The sequence below is a fragment of the Musca domestica genome, unplaced genomic scaffold, assembly GCF_030504385.1.
Source record: "Musca domestica strain aabys unplaced genomic scaffold, Musca_domestica.polishedcontigs.V.1.1 128, whole genome shotgun sequence".
In the NCBI taxonomy this organism is placed as follows: Eukaryota; Metazoa; Arthropoda; class Insecta; order Diptera; family Muscidae; genus Musca; species Musca domestica.
The window spans coordinates 847,384-863,207 of NW_026712169.1; the positions used below are offsets into that span (position 1 = coordinate 847,384).

General features: G+C 31.4%; 1 protein-coding gene across 1 annotated transcript in view; it reads right to left on the minus strand.

Moving 5' to 3' along the window:
• Positions 1 to 15,824, minus strand: part of LOC109612449 (zinc finger protein chinmo-like) — a 146,554-nt gene that overhangs the window by 24,744 nt on the left and 105,986 nt on the right. The window contains 1 exon segment of the mRNA XM_059118414.1: positions 841 to 1,772. Within this exon segment, the coding sequence (XP_058974397.1) occupies positions 841 to 958 (118 nt within the window). The 5' untranslated portion in view covers positions 959 to 1,772.

Genomic DNA, 15,824 nt, shown 5'->3' on the forward strand with positions numbered 1-15,824 from the left:
ACTTGTTAAATTTTATCAATATTGGTTCAGATTTGAATATAGCTCCCATATATATCCTTAATCCGATTTCAGGTTTATTGTGAATATAATGGCTAATATTAGCCCAAATGGAGCGGCTTTCGGGACGTAGGTTTCCATTTTGTGAAACTCGGCTCCGATATATATTTTTTTTAAATTTATTCCTTCTCGAAGTGATATCAGGCACTCTATAGTAATGTTATTTGGCATAAAAGATTAAAATATCCCCGTCAAATTTACTGAAAATCGATTCAGAATTGCATATGTCTCCCATATATTAGCTGTGAAACCAAACAATAACTTCTCTACAGCCAAATTTTGATAGGTGGTATGATCTACTTCAAATAAATTTTATTGTTATGGGAGCTCTACTTAATACACATATTTATTTCCCTACATCATAATCAAGCCCGCCCGACTTTTGACTTTTTCTTACTTGTTGGAAGTACAAAATTGTGTCATAAATATAATTAATGTCTAAAAATATACTTCAATAAATCCGAACTATTTTTGAAAAGGTAAAGGATCCTATTTTTTTGGTGATCAAATGCTATTCGAATGAATTTAGTAAATTATACGATTTTACGTTTTTGAACAAAATATGCCTAGAAGAATGCAATATTTTCCAAAATTTAGACTGTATGTATTAAAAAATTTAATTGTTAGGTTCGAGCAGATATTAGTTATTATTAGATTAGATATATTAAATATATTAAACTCATCCTAAAAGTATGCTTCATATTTCATAAAAGTTTAGGGTTCCTTCGCTATCCTTATTTTGACAAATTTTAATAATATGACACAAAAACATGATCTACTTACCATCACATGATAGTGTAACATCTGCCAGCAAATCCGATTTGAATAAATTTGAAAATGTTATGGCCAAATTTGATGAATATGAATTCCATTTCAAACAAAACTGTTGTTGGGGATCCATGATGCTGCGATGTGGGGGGTATGTGTTGATTGGTTGTTAGGTACGTAGAGTGGATCGCAAAGACCACCTTATTGAAGATTTAACAAATTAGAAAAACAAATAAATCGACGAATAAATTTGATTGTTTTAACAGAAAAATAATTGCCGTTTGGGTATAGCCAAAAATGTAATGACGTTGTTGTTGTTGTTTTTGACGATTTCGCAGTTGTTGCGTTTTGAATTTTTGAATTTTGTATAAATGCTGAAGTGAATAATTTCTTTGCTTTACATGAAAACCAAATGTCACATAAACCAAAATGTCGTTGCTCTGGCAGATGCACTTGATGACATTCAAAGAAATTTTGATGATGGATGAAGAAGTTTTAAGATACTTTGTTGTTGTTGTTTTTGTTGTTGGTATTTTGTAAATTGGGATTATGTTGAATAACGTTAGAAAAGCCAAACCATGAATTTTGAATTTTTCTTCTTTTTCTTAAACAGCGACACTTTTTCCAAATGGCCACTGTTTTTGCTGTGGTTAGTGATGATGATGTTGCTGCTGTTTGTTTTTGATGACAGCAAAGGGTGTTGTTGTTCTTGTTGTCGTTTTTGTTGTTTATGAAATGAAGTCGTTGTTGCCAAACCGATTTTTGTTTTGTTATTTTTGTAATCCCAATAAAATGCGTTTTTCGCATTTAATTTGTTGTTGTTGTTGTGGATGTTCAACGCAATATCCGATTGCTTGATGAATGAATCCGTCCTGCGTTCACTGTGTTCTTTTGCTTACTTTTCAGGATGATGGGCTTCTCTCTTTCCTGGAGTTGTATTTCTTAAGCTGCAATGAAATTAAGCAGAAAAAATTGTAAATTATAAATAAATTGAATTGTCTTTCAATGCGTATGGGATTGATATTGAAATTGTTTATAAGCTTAGTGGTTTTTGGAATAAAAAACAAAAATATTGAAAATGCATTCTGAGAAGAAAGTGATAGAATTCAATAAAACCAAAATTGTACACCATGGAACAATTTTCATTTTTTGAAAAATTAGTTTTAAGTTTTGTCGTGAAAAGTATTGAAATTTTGAAAGGGCCAAAGGGCCAATACACTTAATAGAGATTCCCATATACCTGTCTGATAATCAAACGGCTAGAACCCTGAAATTTTGCATGTGCGTGAAGATAAAAACGTTTTTAATTTTCGAACACTTTCAGTTGTATAACAGTGTATAACAGTTCAAAAACGTTTTTGTATATGAGCGGAAAATAAAAACGATTTTCTAGGTTATAATAAAAACGTTTTTCAACGTGTTAGACTTTTAATCTTAGTCATTTGTTTGATTTACGAAATTATTATCTCCTAGTAAATGAAATACTAATACAATACAATATGTATTGATCTAAGCATTTCATTGTAGAAATTTTGAGAAAAAAATTTATCATCGAAAAATACGATTTTAAAGGACAAAATATCTCAGGATTGGCCTATATCTCAGGATCAAAAAAGGATACGCGTATATGGAAGGTATCGTCAGAAAGGTGATTCCTTCTACTTTCCGAATATGTGCTGATCTAAGCATTTCATTGTAGAAATTTTGAGAAAAAAATTTATCATCGAAAAATACGATTATAAAGGACAAAATATGTTTTGGCCTATATCTCAGGATCAAAAAAGGATACGCGTATATGGAAGGTATCGTTAGAAAGGTGATTCCTTCTACTTTCCGAATATGTGCTGATCTAAGCATTTCATTGTAGAAATTTTGAGAAAAAAATGTATCATCGAAAAATACGATTTTAAAGGACAAAATATGTTTTGGCCTATATCTCAGGATCAAAAAAGGATACGCGTATATGGAAGGTATCGTAAGAAAGGTGATTCCTTCTACTTTCCGAATATGTGCTGATCTAAGCATTTCATTGTAGAAATTTTGAGAAAAAAATTTATCATCGAAAAATACGATTTTAAAGGACAAAATATGTTTTGGCCTATATCTCAGGATCAAAAAAGGATACGCGTATATGGAAGGTATCGTTAGAATGGTGATTCCTTCTACTTTCCGAATATGTGCTGATCTAAGCATTTCATTGTAGAAATTTTGAGAAAAAATTTATCATCGAAAAATACGATTTTAAAGGACAAAATATGTTTTGGCCTATATCTCAGGATCAAAAAAGGATACGCGTATATGGAAGGTATCGTTAGAAAGGTGATTCCTTCTACTTTCCGAATATGTACTGATCTAAGCACTTCATTGTAGAAATTTTGAGAAAAAAATTTATCATCGAAAAATACGATTTTAAAGGACAAAATATGTTTTGGCCTATATCTCAGGATCAAAAAAGGATACGCGTATATGGAAGGTATCGTTAGAAAGGTGATTCCCTCTACTTTCCGAATATGTATTGATCTAAGCATTTCATTGTAGAAATTTTGAGAAAAAAATTTATCATCGAAAAATACGATTTTAAAGGACAAAATATGTTTTGGCCTATATCTCAGGATCAAAAAAGGATACGCGTATATGGAAGGTATCGTTAGAAAGGTGATTCCCTCTACTTTCCGAATATGTATTGATCTAAGCATTTCATTGTAGAAATTTTGAGAAAAAAATTTATCATCGAACAATACGATTTTAAAGGACAAAATATGTTTTGGCCTATATCTCAGGATCAAAAAAGGATATGGAAGGTATCGTTAGAAAGGTGATTCCCTCTACTTTCCGAATATGTATTGATCTAAGCATTTCATTGTAGAAATTTTGAGAAAAAAATTTATCATCGAAAAATACGATTTTAAAGGACAAAATATGTTTTGGCCTATATCTCAGGATCAAAAAAGGATACGCGTATATGGAAGGTATCGTTAGAAAGGTGATTCCCTCTACTTTCCGAATATGTATTGATCTAAGCATTTCATTGTAGAAATTTTGAGAAAAAAATTTATCATCGAAAAATACGATTTTAAAGGACAAAATATGTTTTGGCCTATATCTCAGGATCAAAAAAGGATACGCGTATATGGAAGGTATCGTTAGAAAGGTGATTCCTTCTACTTTCCGAATATGTATTGATCTAAGCATTTCATTGTAGAAATTTTGAGAAAAAAATTTATCATCGAAAAATACGATTTTAAAGGACAAAATATGTTTTGGCCTATATCTCAGGATCAAAAAGGATACGCGTATATGGAAGGTATCGTTAGAAAGGTGATTCCTTCTACTTTCCGAATATGTACTGATCTAAGCACTTCATTGTAGAAATTTTGAGAAAAAAATTTATCATCGAAAAATACGATTTTAAAGGACAAAATATGTTTTGGCCTATATCTCAGGATCAAACAAGGATACGCGTATATGGAAGGTATCGTTAGAAAGGTGATTCCTTCTACTTTCCTAAAAAAAATAAAGCTTACTACAATTTTATAACAACGTCCATGTCGGGATTCGAACCCACGACACAGCAAATCTCAACAGAACTACTTAGGCGACTCGACCACAGCTTCGATGTGGACGGGTGGTATACTGTTGTTAATACTACTGAACGTAGGATAATACGTAGATCTCTTTTTGCTGTTGTCAACATTGAAAATCGACACAAAATCGGTTACGTTAATCTCATTGATTTAACCCCTTAGACAGTGTGTTACAGGTCAACGTATGTAGGCATGTTTAAGAAACTACATATTCGCAACTATTTTGGCATTTATACTAATAATTGTACTTTTATTTTTAATTTGTATATATTTAAATTCTATAAATTATCCTATAAATTTATTGATTTATGTTAATATTTGTATAATTCCGTATTTATTTATTTTTATTCCGTATTTATGAATTAAATTTTTTGTACTGATAATTATGTTTATATTTCATTTAATTATTATATACAATTTTACTGGTAATTTATTTTATTTTAATGTGTTTATTTATTTTTATCATTACAGTTTTACGCTTGCATATCTATATTTTTACGTTAATTTATATTCGTGTTTTTATATTTTTATTTACGGTTTTATGTACAGTTATAATATTTTTTATATTTTTTGTACTTATATTTATATTTTCATTTTATTTATTTTTATACTTAAACTAATACCTTTTTACATTTTTATTTATTTTGTTGTTAAATTTAATAATTTTTTTGTATTGTAATACCAACACCACGTTATTTTACACATGCTGGTATCACTTCATTTTTTTTATCCATTTGCATTTATGCGGCATGTTCTATCTAAAAAGCAAAAATGCAAAGAATGTGTGAACCGTTACTTTTCGCACGTACCATTGTTGTTGTGTGTGTGTTTCAAGTTGATCGTTTGACAAACAACCCTTGTTTATGTTTCCACGAAAAAATGTTTATGCTACTTTTACAATTCTGGTTCACCATCGCTGCGGGCTAGTGATAGCTCAGGTGGTAGAGCGGTTATGTTTTCGTGACCTGTGTCGTGGGTTCGAGCCCCGGTCATGATGTGTTTATTCATCTTTTTTTAAATAGGATTTTTTTTTATTTTTTTTTTTATTAACGAAAATTTTTTGCAGAATAAGTTATACAACATAAGGTTACTGTAACAGTTACAAATAACTTGCATACCGTTAAAACGTCATACATATAAGTAAGTACAACCAACATATAAACTTCAATAATAGAACTTCTGTACTTGCTTTGAAAAATATTTTTTTAATAAAAAACATATTCAAAAAAAAAATATATTTAAAAAAACTAAACCTTGACTGGGGCTCGAACCCGCGACACAGGTCACGAAAACACAACCGCTCTGCCACTTGAGCTATCACTTGCTCGCATCGACGGTGAACCAGAATTGTAAAAGTAAAATAAACATTTTTTTCGTGGGAACATAAAAAAGGGTTGTTTGTCAAACGATCAACTTGAAACACACACAACAACAATGGTACGTGCGAAAAGTAACGGTTCACACATTCTTTGCATTTTTGCTTTTTAGATAGAACATGCCGCATAAATGCAAATGGATAAAAAAAATGAAGTGATACCAGCATGTGTAAAATAACGTGGTGTTGGTATTACAATACAAAAAAATTATTAAATTTAACAACAAAATAAATAAAAATGTAAAAAGGTATTAGTTTAAGTATAAAAATAAATAAAATGAAAATATAAATATAAGTACAAAAAATATAAAAAATATTATAACTGTACATAAAACCGTAAATAAAAATATAAAAACACGAATATAAATTAACGTAAAAATATAGATATGCAAGCGTAAAACTGTAATGATAAAAATAAATAAACACATTAAAATAAAATAAATTACCAGTAAAATTGTATATAATAATTAAATGAAATATAAACATAATTATCAGTACAAAAAATTTAATTCATAAATACGGAATAAAAATAAATAAATACGGAATTATACAAATATTAACATAAATCAATAAATTTATAGGATAATTTATAGAATTTAAATATATACAAATTAAAAATAAAAGTACAATTATTAGTATAAATGCCAAAATAGTTGCGAATATGTAGTTTCTTAAACATGCCTACATACGTTGACCTGTAACACACTGTCTAAGGGGTTAAATCAATGAGATTAACGTAACCGATTTTGTGTCCATTTTCAATGTTGACAACAGCAAAAAGAGATCTACGTATTATCCTACGTTCAGTAGTATTAACAACAGTATACCACCCGTCCACATCGAAGCTGTGGTCGAGTCGCCTAAGTAGTTCTGTTGAGATTTGCTGTGTCGTGGGTTCGAATCCCGACATGGACGTTGTTATAAAATTGTAGTAAGCTTTATTTTTTTTAGGAAAGTAGAAGGAATCACCTTTCTAACGATACCTTCCATATACGCGTATCCTTGTTTGATCCTGAGATATAGGCCAAAACATATTTTGTCCTTTAAAATCGTATTTTTCGATGATAAATTTTTTTCTCAAAATTTCTACAATGAAGTGCTTAGATCAGTACATATTCGGAAAGTAGAAGGAATCACCTTTCTAACGATACCTTCCATATACGCGTATCCTTTTTTGATCCTGAGATATAGGCCAAAACATGTTTTGTCCTTTAAAATCGTATTTTTCGATGATAAATTTTTTTCTCAAAATTTCTACAATGAAATGCTTAGATCAATACATATTCGGAAAGTAGAAGGAATCACCTTTCTAACGATACCTTCCATATACGCGTATCCTTTTTTGATCCTGAGATATAGGCCAAAACATATTTTGTCCTTTAAAATCGTATTTTTCGATGATAAATTTTTTTCTCAAAATTTCTACAATGAAATGCTTAGATCAATACATATTCGGAAAGTAGAGGGAATCACCTTTCTAACGATACCTTCCATATACGCGTATCCTTTTTGATCCTGAGATATAGGCCAAAACATATTTTGTCCTTTAAAATCGTATTTTTCGATGATAAATTTTTTTCTCAAAATTTCTACAATGAAATGCTTAGATCAATACATATTCGGAAAGTAGAGGGAATCACCTTTCTAACGATACCTTCCATATACGCGTATCCTTTTTTGATCCTGAGATATAGGCCAAAACATATTTTGTCCTTTAAAATCGTATTTTTCGATGATAAATTTTTTCTCAAAATTTCTACAATGAAATGCTTAGATCAATACATATTCGGAAAGTAGAAGGAATCACATTTCTAACGATACCTTCCATATACGCGTATCCTTTTTTGATCCTGAGATATAGGCCAAAACATATTTTGTCCTTTAAAATCGTATTTTTCGATGATAAATTTTTTTCTCAAAATTTCTACAATGAAATGCTTAGATCAGCACATATTCGGAAAGTAGAAGGAATCACCTTTCTAACGATACCTTCCATATACGCGTATCCTTTTTTGATCCTGAGATATAGGCCAAAACATATTTTGTCCTTTAAAATCGTATTTTTCGATGATAAATTTTTTTCTCAAAATTTCTACAATGAAATGCTTAGATCAATACATATTCGGAAAGTAGAGGGAATCACCTTTCTAACGATACCTTCCATATACGCGTATCCTTTTTTGATCCTGAGATATAGGCCAAAACATATTTTGTCCTTTAAAATCGTATTGTTCGATGATAAATTTTTTTCTCAAAATTTCTACAATGAAATGCTTAGATCAATACATATTCGGAAAGTAGAGGGAATCACCTTTCTAACGATACCTTCCATATACGCGTATCCTTTTTTGATCCTGAGATATAGGCCAAAACATATTTTGTCCTTTAAAATCGTATTTTTCGATGATAAATTTTTTTCTCAAATTTCTACAATGAAATGCTTAGATCAATACATATTCGGAAAGTAGAGGGAATCACCTTTCTAACGATACCTTCCATATACGCGTATCCTTTTTGATCCTGAGATATAGGCCAAAACATATTTTGTCCTTTAAAATCGTATTTTTCGATGATAAATTTTTTTCTCAAAATTTCTACAATGAAATGCTTAGATCAATACATATTCGGAAAGTAGAGGGAATCACCTTTCTAACGATACCTTCCATATACGCGTATCCTTTTTTGATCCTGAGATATAGGCCAAAACATATTTTGTCCTTTAAAATCGTATTGTTCGATGATAAATTTTTTTCTCAAAATTTCTACAATGAAATGCTTAGATCAATACATATTCGGAAAGTAGAGGGAATCACCTTTCTAACGATACCTTCCATATACGCGTATCCTTTTTTGATCCTGAGATATAGGCCAAAACATATTTTGTCCTTTAAAATCGTATTGTTCGATGATAAATTTTTTTCTCAAAATTTCTACAATGAAATGCTTAGATCAATACATATTCGGAAAGTAGAGGGAATCACCTTTCTAACGATACCTTCCATATACGCGTATCCTTTTTTGATCCTGAGATATAGGCCAAAACATATTTTGTCCTTTAAAATCGTATTTTTCGATGATAAATTTTTTTCTCAAAATTTCTACAATGAAATGCTTAGATCAATACATATTCGGAAAGTAGAGGGAATCACCTTTCTAACGATACCTTCCATATACGCGTATCCTTTTTTTGATCCTGAGATATAGGCCAAAACATATTTTGTCCTTTAAAATCGTATTTTTCGATGATAAATTTTTTTCTCAAAATTTCTACAATGAATGCTTAGATCAATACATATTCGGAAAGTAGAGGGAATCACCTTTCTAACGATACCTTCCATATACGCGTATCCTTTTTTGATCCTGAGATATAGGCCAAAACATATTTTGTCCTTTAAAATCGTATTTTTCGATGATAAATTTTTTTCTCAAAATTTCTACAATGAAATGCTTAGATCAATACATATTCGGAAAGTAGAAGGAATCACCTTTCTAACGATACCTTCCATATACGCGTATCCCTTTTTGATCCTGAGATATAGGCCAAAACATATTTTGTCCTTTAAAATCGTATTTTTCGATGATAAATTTTTTTCTCAAAATTTCTACAATGAAATGCTTAGATCAATACATATTCGGAAAGTAGAAGGAATCACATTTCTAACGATACCTTCCATATACGCGTATCCTTTTTTGATCCTGAGATATAGGCCAAAACATATTTTGTCCTTTAAAATCGTATTTTTCGATGATAAATTTTTTTCTCAAAATTTCTACAATGAAATGCTTAGATCAGCACATATTCGGAAAGTAGAAGGAATCACCTTTCTAACGATACCTTCCATATACGCGTATCCTTTTTTGATCCTGAGATATAGGCCAAAACATATTTTGTCCTTTAAAATCGTATTTTTCGATGATAAATTTTTTTCTCAAAATTTCTACAATGAAATGCTTAGATCAATACATATTCGGAAAGTAGAAGGAATCACCTTTCTAACGATACCTTCCATATACGCGTATCCTTTTTTGATCCTGAGATATAGGCCAAAACATATTTTGTCCTTTAAAATTGTCTTTTTCGATGATAAATTTTTTTCTCAAAATTTCTACAATGAAATGCTTAGATCAATACATATTCGGAAAGTAGAAGGAATCACCTTTCTAACGATACCTTCCATATACGCGTATCCTTTTTTGATCCTGAGATATAGGCCAAAACATATTTTGTCCTTTAAAATTGTCTTTTTCGATGATAAATTTTTTTCTCAAAATTTCTACAATGAAATGCTTAGATCAATACATATTCGGAAAGTAGAGGGAATCACCTTTCTAACGATACCTTCCATATACGCGTATCCTTTTTTGATCCTGAGATATAGGCCAAAACATATTTTGTCCTTTAAAATTGTATTTTTCGATGATAAATTTTTTTCTCAAAATTTCTACAATGAAATGCTTAGATCAATACATATTCGGAAAGTAGAGGGAATCACCTTTCTAACGATACCTTCCATATACGCGTATCCTTTTTTGATCCTGAGATATAGGCCAAAACATATTTGTCCTTTAAAATCGTATTTTTCGATGATAAATTTTTTTCTCAAAATTTCTACAATGAAATGCTTAGATCAATACATATTCGGAAAGTAGAGGGAATCACCTTTCTAACGATACCTTCCATATACGCGTATCCTTTTTTGATCCTGAGATATAGGCCAAAACATATTTTGTCCTTTAAAATCGTATTGTTCGATGATACATTTTTTTCTCAAAATTTCTACAATGAAATGCTTAGATCAATACATATTCGGAAAGTAGAGGGAATCACCTTTCTAACGATACCTTCCATATACGCGTATCCTTTTTTGATCCTGAGATATAGGCCAAAACATATTTTGTCCTTTAAAATCGTATTTTTCGATGATAAATTTTTTTCTCAAAATTTCTACAATGAAATGCTTAGATCAATACATATTCGGAAAGTAGAGGGAATCACCTTTCTAACGATACCTTCCATATACGCGTATCCTTTTTTGATCCTGAGATATAGGCCAAAACATATTTTGTCCTTTAAAATCGTATTTTTCGATGATAAATTTTTTTCTCAAAATTTCTACAATGAAATGCTTAGATCAATACATATTCGGAAAGTAGAGGGAATCACCTTTCTAACGATACCTTCCATATACGCGTATCCTTTTTTGATCCTGAGATATAGGCCAAAACATATTTTGTCCTTTAAAATCGTATTTTTCGATGATAAATTTTTTTCTCAAAATTTCTACAATGAAATGCTTAGATCAATACATATTCGGAAAGTAGAAGGAATCACCTTTCTAACGATACCTTCCATATACGCGTATCCCTTTTTGATCCTGAGATATAGGCCAAAACATATTTTGTCCTTTAAAATCGTATTTTTCGATGATAAATTTTTTTCTCAAAATTTCTACAATGAAATGCTTAGATCAATACATATTCGGAAAGTAGAAGGAATCACATTTCTAACGATACCTTCCATATACGCGTATCCTTTTTTGATCCTGAGATATAGGCCAAAACATATTTTGTCCTTTAAAATCGTATTTTTCGATGATAAATTTTTTTCTCAAAATTTCTACAATGAAATGCTTAGATCAGCACATATTCGGAAAGTAGAAGGAATCACCTTTCTAACGATACCTTCCATATACGCGTATCCTTTTTTGATCCTGAGATATAGGCCAAAACATATTTTGTCCTTTAAAATCGTATTTTTCGATGATAAATTTTTTTCTCAAAATTTCTACAATGAAATGCTTAGATCAATACATATTCGGAAAGTAGAAGGAATCACCTTTCTAACGATACCTTCCATATACGCGTATCCTTTTTTGATCCTGAGATATAGGCCAAAACATATTTTGTCCTTTAAAATTGTCTTTTTCGATGATAAATTTTTTTCTCAAAATTTCTACAATGAAATGCTTAGATCAATACATATTCGGAAAGTAGAGGGAATCACCTTTCTAACGATACCTTCCATATACGCGTATCCTTTTTTGATCCTGAGATATAGGCCAAAACATATTTTGTCCTTTAAAATTGTATTTTTCGATGATAAATTTTTTTCTCAAAATTTCTACAATGAAATGCTTAGATCAATACATATTCGGAAAGTAGAGGGAATCACCTTTCTAACGATACCTTCCATATACGCGTATCCTTTTTTGATCCTGAGATATAGGCCAAAACATATTTTGTCCTTTAAAATCGTATTTTTCGATGATAAATTTTTTTCTCAAAATTTCTACAATGAAATGCTTAGATCAGCACATATTCGGAAAGTAGAAGGAATCACCTTTCTAACGATACCTTCCATATACGCGTATCCTTTTTTGATCCTGAGATATAGGCCAAAACATATTTTGTCCTTTATAATCGTATTTTTCGATGATAAATTTTTTTCTCAAAATTTCTACAATGAAATGCTTAGATCAATACATATTGTATTGTATTAGTATTTCATTTACTAGGAGATAATAATTTCGTAAATCAAACAAATGACTAAGATTAAAAGTCTAACACGTTGAAAAACGTTTTTATTATAACCTAGAAAATCGTTTTTATTTTCCGCTCATATACAAAAACGTTTTTGAACTGTTATACACTGTTATACAACGGAAAGTCTTCGTCAATTAAAAACGTTTTTATCTTCACGCACATAAATTTTGCACGGGGTCGGTCTTGGTGTGTAGGCTGCGTTTTTGGAAATTTGGTACTAAGAGGGTACGAAAAGTACTAAAAATCGAATACCTTGAATTGAGCAAAATTTAATACTTTTGTATTGGGCAATTCTGAAATTTGGAATGAGAGTCACCGATGAGTGGCAGGATAGATGTACCAAAGGCGTTTTTTTTCGATATTCGACCTTTAAGATTACGAAAAATTCTAAAGCGGTACTAAACTTCAAAAATGGTACCAGTTGGTCTTATGTGAATGGATAGAGCTAAAACCTTGAAATTTGGTATGAGAATCAAGGCTGGAAAGTAAGTTTGATATATGACGGAAGTGTTTTGGAAATGTGTACTAAGTTTGCGAACTGTACTAAATAGTACTAAATTTTGAAAAAATTAGTATTGGATGAACGGATGAAGCTGAAATCTAGAAATTTTGCTTTAAGGTCCCTCTTGTTGGTAGGTTTGTGATAAGGAGATGCTTTTGGAAATGTGTGCTACAAGTGCACGAAAAGTACTAATTAGTACTATATTTGGGACAATTTGGTATTGAGTGAGCAAAAAGTGTTTGAAATCTGAAATGTGTTATTAGGGCCGCTGTTATTAGCCTGGACATAAGGAGGTCGTATCGGAAATGTGTACTAAACTTGTACGAAAAGTACAAAATGGTACTATATTTGGTATTCGGCGAAGGAATAAAATTGTGAAATTTGATATATATATTACTGATGGTATTTGTGTTTGAGCCAAGGTTTGGAAATGGGTACTATATTTGTACGAAAAGTACTAAATGGTACTAAATTTGGAATTTGATGAAGGGATTGTCCTGGAACCCTCAAATTTTGATATTGAGATATCTGTTGGTATCAGGTATCGGGAGATATGCGGTGGTTTGGAAATGAGTTCTTAACTTATGCGAAAAGTACTAAATGGTACTAAATTTGGTAATGGATGAAGGGTTTGGACTGGAATCATCAACTTTGATATTGAGGTCTCTGTTGGTATCTGGAATTGAGATATGTCGGTGGTTTGGAAATGAGTCCTTTATTCGTACGAAAAGTACTAAATAGTACTAAATTTCGTATATTTGGTATTGAGTGAAGGGATAGGGCTGCAATCCTAAAATACCTGTTGGTATTTCGAATTGAGATATGGAGGTGATTTTGGAAATGTGTGGTATAATCGTACGCCAAATACTAAATGGTACAAAATTTAGTGAAGGAATAGAGCTGAAATCCTGAAATCGAATTTCGATACTGTTGGTGTCGGTAGTTAAGATATGGGGCTGGTTTTGGAAATGTGTGCTATATTTGTACGAAAAGTACTAAAATGTACTAAATTCGGTATTGGGTGAAGGAATGGAGCTACAATTCTGAAATTTGATAGTGAGCTCTCTGTTGGTATCTAAAATTTAGATATGGTGGTGGCTTTGGAAAATGTGTGCTATAATTGTACAAAGAGTACTAAGTTGTACTTAACATGGTATTGTATGAAAGGATTGGGCTGGAATTCCGAAATTAGATATTGAGGTCTTTGTTAGTATCTGGAATTGAGATATGGAGGTGGTTTCGCAAATGCGCATAATAAATGTTCGAAAAGTACTAAATGGTACAAACATTTTATCACTGTTGGTACCTAGGCTAGAGAGATGTAGATTGCATAAGTTGGTATTGGGTGAAGGTATAGAAATTTGATATTGAGTTCAATTTGGGTTTTTAGGGTCCGTACGACCCGTGCCGAAAAAAATTCACCAATCTCTTGAAAAATCTTTAGTTTTTCTCAGACAAAATAGTCAGTATCAATATAAGTAAAACAATTTCATCTGCATTAAAAAATCTGTGGATTTAAGACAGCATTCCCCCCTCTCTCATCAAAAATCCAGCTCACCAGCAATGGTGTCATGTGTCACCCCTTGTGTTGCATACATTTCTTCTGAATGTAATTTTATATTTAGGCAATATTGGAATTAATAAAAAAGACCTATGTTCGATTTTATTTCTTGATTCTCAAAATTTCCAGAAAAAAAGAAATAACATTCTGGATTTCAGAATGCACTCCACACACAATATCATAGCAGATTGACTTGCTCGATCACTGTTTTTTTTTTTTCTTTTGGCGTTTGTAGCACAAGAGACATGCATGTCGTTCATACTTTGCACTGCCGAATATGAGCGAGCTAGCGAGCAGCAGTTTTTGGGGTATACAATTTAATTCCTGGAATTGAACTAAACACACTAAACTAAATCAAATAAAATATTGTTTGCCGCCAATGATGCCGCCGCCAATAACCTTGAAATACAAGTAACCAAACTGAAAGGCAACAACTACTAAACAACACTAACAGCAAACGACAATATTATCAGGAACAATAACAACAACAACAAATAGCAAGCGCAAACGGCAACAGCAAGCAATGAATGGGTCACAACAAGCTAGCTAGTTTGACTACACACAACAGCAAGCAGCAAATGCATCTTCTTCAAGTGCCTCAAGTGATGATCGGATGGACAGAGAGAGAGAGAGACCAAGCGAGAGAGTGAGATGCTGTTTGCGTTGAGTTAAGTTGTTGACGCCAGTTAGGGGATGCTGTTGATCATATTGTTGTTGTTGTTGATACAACTATTGCAAATATGAAATGTCGTTGTTTTGTTATTTTTTTCTTTCTTAAATTTGTGTGTGAAATATATTAGATGATGATGCTTCAAATTCCTTGCAGTAGTACACCATTTCAAAACAGCTTTGAAAATGGCCTCAGTTCCTGAGGAGCGATTCTATAGAAAAAATAGGCCCACTTCCGGAGGCGTAACTTTTTTTCTGCAGAAAAGAATTTGCTTCGTACCTGAGGCGTGAATTTTTTATAGAAAAAAATTGCCTCCGTTCCTGAAGCGTGAATTTTTTTCTATAGAAAAAATAGCCTCCCTTCCTGAGTCGTGAAGTTTTTTCTATAGAAAAAAAATAGCCTCCCTTCCTGAGGCGTGAAGTTTTTTCTATAGAGAAAAAAATAGCCTCACTTCCTGAGGTGTGAATTTTTTCTATAGAAAAAAATTTGCCTCCGTTCCTGAAGCGTCCATTTTTTTTTATAGAAAAAAAAAAATTGCCTCCGTTCCTGAAGCGTGCATTTTTTTCTATAGAAAAAAATTGCTTCCGTTCCTGAGGCGTGCATTTTTTTTATAGAAAAAAATAGCCTCACTTCCTGAGGCGTGAATTTTTTTCTATAGAGAAAAAAAAAATAGCCTTACTTCCTGAGGTGTGATTTTTTTTCTATAGAAAAAAAATTGCCTCCGTTCCTGAGGCGTGAATTTTTTCAATAGAAAAAAAATTGAC